General features: G+C 39.7%; 1 protein-coding gene across 1 annotated transcript; it reads right to left on the reverse strand.

Annotated features, from left to right (window-relative positions):
• Positions 1-352: 352 nt before the first annotated feature.
• LOC118359292 (troponin I, fast skeletal muscle-like) lies at positions 353-6,750 on the reverse strand. The gene is made up of 7 exons (XM_035737764.2): positions 6,642-6,750; positions 2,775-2,805; positions 2,628-2,664; positions 2,322-2,450; positions 1,636-1,725; positions 1,345-1,521; positions 353-634 (listed from the first exon to the last, which is right to left on the reverse strand). The coding sequence occupies exons 2-7, from the start codon at positions 2,780-2,782 to the stop codon at positions 539-541; spliced, it is 537 nt and encodes a 178-aa protein (XP_035593657.1). The 5' UTR covers positions 2,783-2,805; positions 6,642-6,750; the 3' UTR covers positions 353-538.
• Between the last annotated feature and the right edge of the window lie 1,596 nt (positions 6,751-8,346).

Genomic DNA, 8,346 nt, shown 5'->3' on the forward strand with positions numbered 1-8,346 from the left:
TTTCCGTGTTAGTGTTTGTTACCACATGGGACCGTTTAGTTTGTTTCACTTTGTTATTTTGTACTTTTGTAGTGTTCAGTTTGTCTTATTAAAATGGACACTTACCACGCTGCAAATTGGTCCGACCTCTCTTACTCCTCATCAGAAGAAGTCGACGATCGTTACAGTAAGGCAATTGTGTCTATTGATACAATAGATGTTACATCAGGAAAAACAAAAGAAGATAAAAACTGGCAGAAAATATGTTTGTCATATATATTTCAACTAACAAACATAACATATGTTCTAGACTAGAGGTACATTTAGACAAGACAGAGACAAAACATAGATCTGATCACACAGGTACAAGAAATTGTGGCAATCTATAAAGCATTTATTAACGCACGATTCTGTTCCACTCGAAACATTTAATTGTCCTTTCGTTTTACACACATACACTGGTTCAAATGATACCATAGTGCTCAATAAGATAAATGTTCAAAAAAGTGAGAGTTTTGTGTTGCTTAGCGGGATCTATACAGGGAAATGATAGACTAAATTAACCCTCGGACTCAAACATCTTCTTCCTCCCGTCCATTCCGGACTTGTCTTCAATGTTCTGACGCCAGTCTCCAACATTACGCAGTTCCTTATCCTGCAATAGCAACATAGTCAAAGGTTCAGGGTTAAAAATTCAGTAAATTACAACCTTGAGATATTTGAGTGCTGAAGCCAAACAACAAGTTGTCATGTCGGAGTGGAGCAGTTGTTTGGCAGAAGTTGTATAACTGTAGATGACCCAAGAACCCAAAGCTATGAAAATATATCTGACCCTGTATCAGTGGTTTGGCCACTCTATACAACATCAAATCGAACAGCCGTATAACATGGGTGCGCTGTGCTGAGCTTATCTATGTGTGAATTCATTTCACCTCTTAGAGTAGATTAACAAGGCATCAGGTTGGACAATAGCAATGTCTGCCAATGGCTGATCTCGGACAGAACAAATGTTGTGAAATTGATGCTCGATTAAGTCCTGGGGGGAGACGTGTTATAAAATGTACTTTGTACTAAGGAGACTCGTGAAGTCTCTACCCCTCTAAACAGAAACTCTCAGACAGTTTTGTACAAGTCTATGGGCCAAATGTCCCCTCCCCTTTTGAAATGTGAAATATGTGAGCACCTGCGAAATTGTGATTTATTCAAATGATCAGTGATGAAAAATCTTGCAACAAAGTTGTTAGTCGTCGCACCGCACAATCTGTCACCAGATACTACCAACATTTATGTTACGTGCATCTATCCACAAGACATTACCCAAAGTGACATCTCTACAATATTCTATTTTACTGAACAGTTACCCACCTCCTCTTTGACCTCCTTCTTCACTTGTTTCAGGTTGGACCTCAGATCCATGGACACCTTGTGCTTGGAGCCCAGCAGAGCCTGGAGCATAGCGTCAGCAGACATACGAACTTTCCTCAAAGTTGGCTTCTTGAACTTGCCCTTCAAGTCAATAACTTTAATGTTCAAATCTTCAATCTGACCAATGGAAGAAGAGGAGAACAACAGCATTGATCTAACTGGCACCACATAATTACTCATGGAATGCATTCCAAGTTTTAGTAGGTGTGAGGTAAAGTGAATAGAGTATACCTCCTTAGTGGCTTTGTTCACTTTGCTCTCCAGGTCATATCTCTCCTCATCTATCACGTCAATCTTATGATGCAGCTCTTTCAAGAACTCCTGAGGTGATATCAACAAAAATCAAGCATTAATAATAATAATCATCATAATCATTATACCAATAAAACAAATATATACTACCATCACTACTACTGCTGCTACTACTATTGCAACTTCTATTGCTACTACTGCTAGTATTATTACTACTTCTACTACTACTGCTGCTACTACTGCTACTACTGCTTCTGCTACTACTGCTGCTGCTGGTACTACTACTATTACTACTACTACTACTACCACCACTGTGACTACTACTACTACTACCACTGTTACTACTACTACTACTACTGCTACTACTACTACTGCTACTACTACTGCAGTACTTCTGCTACTTCTATTAGTGCTACTACTAATGGTACTATGGCTACTACAACTAGTACTACTACTACTATTCATAACAATAATCATAATAACAATAGTGAACACTTTATTCAATACATTTGAATACAGTAAATAATGATGTAATCATCTTATATATGAAGGCATATATTTTACATTGATTTGGGGTTTGACCAAATGTTGATTGCTGAGTGAACTACCACTTTTCATTGTGGGATTATATAGTAATGCTTTGATTGATTGTTTGTTTGGTTTACCTGTAACTGTTGAGTACCCCCTGGCAGGGACAGGGGAGGGCAGTTCTCCGCCATCCATCTTATTCTCTCTTGCTCGTTCTCCTTTGCCTCGTCTTCCAATAAGCCTTTAGCAATGGAGAGCATCAAGCTCTGGGAGACAATGAGGCATGCAGGTTACACGTGTGAAAAGCCCAGCTATAACAGAATTAGGACATTTCGTGTAAAACATGAACCTTGAGATATTGTATACTTGTGTTCCCCTCTGTTCTCCTTGTATTGATAGTTGTTGACAAGTATCAAATTAAGATCAGATATTTGAGTGTTTACCTTCAGGTAATGCCTCCGACTCGAAGACATCTTTTTCCTGAAGAGATCAAATTATGAAAAGGTGAGAGAATAAAATAATGTTCATTTTCATGTATTACACATCGACATCAGAGAATATGAGATGTGATCAATGTATAAGTTACTCACTCCGACATCTTGGCGTTTGTTTGATTTCACACTGTGAAAAAAGAGGTCATTATTTCATATACATATCAAATTAATTAAAAGAAATACATTTACTGCATTGCCAATCGCCTGTCATGTCAGTTAAATATTTTCTTAAGGCTGCAAAAATTTGTCAGATTTACACATTTCAAGTGGAAAACATATTTATTTTTATGTGTACTTTCTGTTATCAACTGCATGTCTTTGTTTTACAGTGGCAAAGAATAAGAATAAGAATACAATTCACAACTATGTAAATGTAAGTGATATATACTGTAACTACAATGGTCAAATGTCAGAACTTTTGACATGTTCTATCAAATTGTTGATGTATTTTCAATTTATTTTTCAGACGAACATTGATGTAATTTAGGTGGAGATAATTATATATTATTTTGTTCACCTAATCTAAACAGATGTACCAATTAATCTCTCCAGGAATCTCTCAAGGAGGGTCAATCAGAAGTCATGCTGAGTTTAATCACCATGGAAGTTCCTTATACAGGGCAGTCATGCATAATTGTTCCACTGAGGGGGAACACTATAGCCTACCAACATACGTGAGGGCTGAGGGGAAACACTATAGCCTCCCAACACAAGTGAGGGCCATTTGGCCCTGGAAAAGCAGCAGGGTCTAAATGAGTCTAAGAATATGAAGGCCAGCTGTTGTCCTTGAGTAGCTCCATAATGGAAGGCTGGGAGATTATCAACAACCTGATACCACCTCTGTTGATGCCCAGCCTACCCTCTAGAATATCCCTGAGATGGCAGAGAAGTTACACCATCACATCTGAAATAAGGGCTCATCTGCCTGGAAAAGTCCACTTGATCCAGCACTTCAATAGAGCTTTGACTGTTTAAAGGGGCAATCGGGGATTCAAACATTAATAAAGTGGCCACCCTAACACTGTTTTGGTAAACAGCGGTGGGGTGGGGCTGGAGAAATGTAATCACTTTCAAATTCAAAAACAGCTATATATCTTTAATTTAAAAGTTTAAAAAAATGGATGTACCAATCACAGATTGCCCTTTTATGGTTAGAAGACCTGTCAAACACCAAAATAAAAGCCTCTGGATAAATCTTTTGAACCTATATCTCTTGTAAAAAATGTATTGTAAATTGATAATCCCAGTGCTTTCATAAAGAATGAGATGTGGCTTTGAATCTTTATCTTTGGCAAATAGTACCATGGACACTGTGTTAAATTGTGTGTGTTTAACACAGTGTTGAATTGATCACCTTCTTAGTCATTATACGTGGCCTACCAAAATAGTGTTAAACTAACACTTTTCAAAGTGTTGATAAACTAACACCTCAAGTGTTTAGGGTCCCTAACACTATGGGTATTGCAAATTCCAATTTAAATTATCACTTTATTACAGTTGATGCGTTCTCAGCGTTAGGGAATTAGCACTTATGGTGTTACAGTAACTGGTTTTTGGGTGTTGTTTTAACACTGTAGGCAGGGTGTAAAGTCTTATTTGCATATGTGTTTCCCAGGGTACCTTTCGAGTGAATTTTAGAGGTACCACCCATGACTATGTTTGCTAGTCACATTTCTCTTAAATCTCTGATTGAAAAGCAAGTGGGAGGGGTATTCATTATCATAATTCCTAACAAGCTTTGTCCCAGATTGATTGTTAGCAATAGTTTGTTTTAATATCTGTGTCTGCATGCACATTGATTGATTTATCTTAAACTATATAAAAAATAAAGGATTTACATTTTCTAAACTAATCCAATCTGTAAAGGGTTGGATTTATTGCACCCGTTACTGAGATGGTTATTCCAGTTTACATGGTTTAGGTAGTGTTGTTTGTCAAGTCCTTCACAATAGCAATCTGAATGCAGGTTGTGAGTGATAAAATATTCAAATGGTTGGATTTCCTCCATCTGGCTGGATTCCGATAGGAATTACTAATCACTTCACAAAGCAGTGTATTGTGACTTGCAGGTCTGATGTGCAAGGATTTTCATACCACAATGTTGAGGATAACTAGGCCATAACTAAAGGCCTTATGAGATGTATAATATATGGTCATAAAGGGTTTACTTTAAACGTAAACACATTCACTTATGAGGTCATTTCAGGGTTAAATGTTATTGAATGCAACTACCATGAATCTGTCACTTACAAATACAGTCATGGGTAGGTATCGCTTACATTAAATTGAAATCAGTAGTTTATGTGTTGGGGGGCTAGGGTCAGTCTGTTATATCTGGAGTACTTCTCCTGTCTTACCCGGTGTCCTGTGTGAATTTAAGTATGCTCTCTATAATTCTTTCTTTCTCTCTCTCGGAGGACCTGAGCCCTAGGACCATGCCTCGGGACTACCTGGCCTGATGACTCCTTGCTGTCCCCAGTCCACCTGGCCGTGCTGCTGCTCCAGTTTCAACTGTTCTGCCTGCGGCTATGGAACCCTGACCTGTTCACTGGACGTGCTACCTGTCCAAGACCTGCTGTTTTCAACTCTCTAGAGACCGCAGGAGCGGTAGAGATACTCTGAATGATCGGCTATGAAAAGCCAGCTGACATTTACTCCTGAGGTGCTGACCTGTTGCACCCTCGACAACTACTGTGATTATTATTATTTGACCATGCTGGTCATCTATGAACATTTTAACATCTTGGCCATGTTATGTTATAATCTCCACCCAGCACAGCCAGAAGAGGACTGGCCACCCCTCATAGCCTGGTTCCTCTCTAGGTTCTAGGTTCTGGCCTTTCTAGGGAGATTTTCCTAGCCCCCTTGCTTCTACACCTGCATTGCCTGCTGTTTGGGGTTTTAGGCTGGGTTTCTGTACAGCACTTTGAGATATCAGCTGATGTAAGAAGGGCTTTATAAATACATTTGATTTGAAAGGCATGCTGGAAAATATGCAAACATGGCATCACACCCTACAGTGTTAAAACAACCCCCTCCCCTAAATACTGTAACACTACATGTGTAATTCCCTAACACAGAGAAAGTATAACAGCATCAACTCTAATAAATGGTGTTAGGGAACCAAGTGTTAGTTTTACACTATTTTGGTGGGTCACATATCATTTATACGTGTTACATTTAACACTGTGGGTGTTAAATTCTGATCTAAAATGTGATGTGTAATGCCACACTTCATTAAACATTGATATACAATGTAGGATTACAAAGAAAGACACGTTTAGAAACCCTGACAATCACTTCATCACATTACCCTTGCAGGACGAAGGTAACAACTGATATTACCTCAGTGATAGCCTGGTATAATCCTCTATGATCTACTTTATTATCCAATTCGGCAACCTGAGTTAGCTTCTTTATGCCTTCCCATTTCCACAACCAACATAACATCCTCCGGGTTTGAGATTATATTCCAGCCAATTCCTCATCTGTGTTATATAGTGAAAAATTGTTTGCGTTGACACCAAGATAAACACTGGGGGTATCGCATTTCACATCCATCAGTTAAAGGTGTCTCGTAATGTCAAACAGCCCACATAAACAGCATCTAGGTCTAGAACAACCTACATTGTCCTTGTATAATGTAGAAAGTGCTGGATAATGTCTCCTTCACAAATGTTTGCATTGTACTTCCATAAAAACCTACACTAATCATCAACGGATTGACAATATCTCATTGAAAGTGCATCAAACCAGGCAAAATGCTTTAATAGACAACACCCACCACAGAGACCAACACATCCAAATAAAGAAGCAATAAGTCCCAAATCCTTCAAATAGAACCCGTACATAAACCGGCACAAAGTCATTTGAAACTAGATGGACCACTGAATAAATCCAAACAATTCACCAGTAGCACAGAGCAGTCAAGCTAGAGCTGGCTGAAAGAAGAGCAGTTCTCACCTAGGAGCTGAGCAGGAAGAGGAGCGGGACAGATTTTGGAGGAGGGATGGGTGAGACCGCCTAGTGGCTACAGCAGCAGATGGAATCATAAGATGGTATATATTGCAATTCCCAATGGTCAAGGAAATCCCATCTTTCTGTTTATGGAAGTAGATTCATCCACAGACCAATAAGCAAGCACCTGAAATACTATATCTGACTCCCACCTCCTCCGTTATAAATAACCTTACTCTGATGATATTGTGATTGTTATGTGATAATTCCTTTAGACAACAGCCTTATTTAGTACAGAAGAAAGTGGTGGTCTGATGCTTCCTTTCTGATGAGTTGTGGGTAGCTTGGTTTACTGCTGTGAGTCGGATTGCCACTTTAGCTTCACAAAGTGTGAAGAACTGAGAGACAGGGCTAGGGTTGTTAGTGCGTTTGATAGAGAGATGACCATTCAGAAAGTGTGAAGAACTGAGAGACAGGGCTAGGGTTGTTAGTGCGTTTGATAGGGAGATGACCATTCAGAAAGTGTGAATAACTGAGAGACAGGGCTAGGGTTGCTAGTGCGTTTGATAGGGAGATGACCATTCAGAAAGTGTGAAGAACTGAGAGACAGGGCTAGGGTTGTTAGTGCGTTTGATAGGGAGATGACCATTCAGAAAGTGTGAAGAACTGAGAGACAGGGCTAGGGTTGCTAGTGCGTTTGATAGGGAGATGACCATTCAGAAAGTGTGAAGAACTGAGAGACAGGGCTAGGGTTGTTAGTGCGTTTGATAGGGAGATGACCATTCAGAAAGTGTGAAGAACTGAGAGACAGGGCTAGGGTTGCTAGTGCGTTTGATAGGGAGATGACCATTCAGAAAGTGTGAAGAACTGAGAGACAGGGCTAGGGTTGTTAGTGCATTTGATAGGGAGATGACCATTCAGAAAGTGTGAAGAACTGAGAGACAAGGCTAGGGTTGCTAGTGCGTTTGATAGGGAGATGACCATTCAGAAAGTGTGAAGAACTGAGAGACAGGGCTAAGGTTGTTAGTGCGTTTGATAGGGAGATGACCATTCAGAAAGTGTGAAGAACTGAGAGACAAGGCTAGGGTTGCTAGTGCGTTTGATAGGGAGATGACCATTCAGAAAGTGTGAAGAACTGAGAGACAAGGCTAGGGTTGCTAGTGCGTTTGATAGGGAGATGAACATTCAGAAAGAGTTCTACAGAGAAGTGGCAGTGTGATACCACCACCACCAGTTTGAGCAGGCTGAAGAAAAGAAGGAGGGAATGCTCAGTGATGAAAGTAAAGGAGGCAGCCGGTATGAGAACGGTCCAGGGAATTTGTTTTGGCTGCACAGTGAAGACTATTCAGGAAGCTGTACGTGAAATGACCAATGGACTTGTATAATTAACCAGAAGTAACAACAGCACAGCGCAAGCTACTTTAGAGAATCAGTGAGCAGTTAATGGTGACGTGTTAGAGGAGAATCAATATATACCAGCATCATGCTTTGGCATTTCTTCCAGAACATATCAGGTTGAGGTGGCGGTCACCATAGCACTGAGAAAAAGTGTTTATACTAAACAGAAGAATGTTTGTTTTAGTAATAATATATGTAATATCTGCCACTGAATATGAATGTTTAATTTAGTGCCATATACAGTATGTTATGATTCATTGTATGATGTTAGCTGAAGAGCTGTTTCTTCCAGACAGCCAGGCTACATTAAATC

The sequence above is a fragment of the Oncorhynchus keta genome, chromosome 26 (genome assembly GCF_023373465.1).
Source record: "Oncorhynchus keta strain PuntledgeMale-10-30-2019 chromosome 26, Oket_V2, whole genome shotgun sequence".
NCBI classification, from domain to species: domain Eukaryota; kingdom Metazoa; phylum Chordata; class Actinopteri; order Salmoniformes; family Salmonidae; genus Oncorhynchus; species Oncorhynchus keta.

Coding starts and splice junctions, on each gene's coding strand:
- LOC118359292 (XM_035737764.2), bottom strand. Junction 1,726..2,321: donor GGGGTACTCAACAGTTACAG/GTAAACCAAACA, acceptor ATATCACCTCAG/GAGTTCTTGAAAGAGCTGCA. Junction 1,522..1,635: donor TGAACAAAGCCACTAAGGAG/GTATACTCTATT, acceptor TCCATTGGTCAG/ATTGAAGATTTGAACATTAA.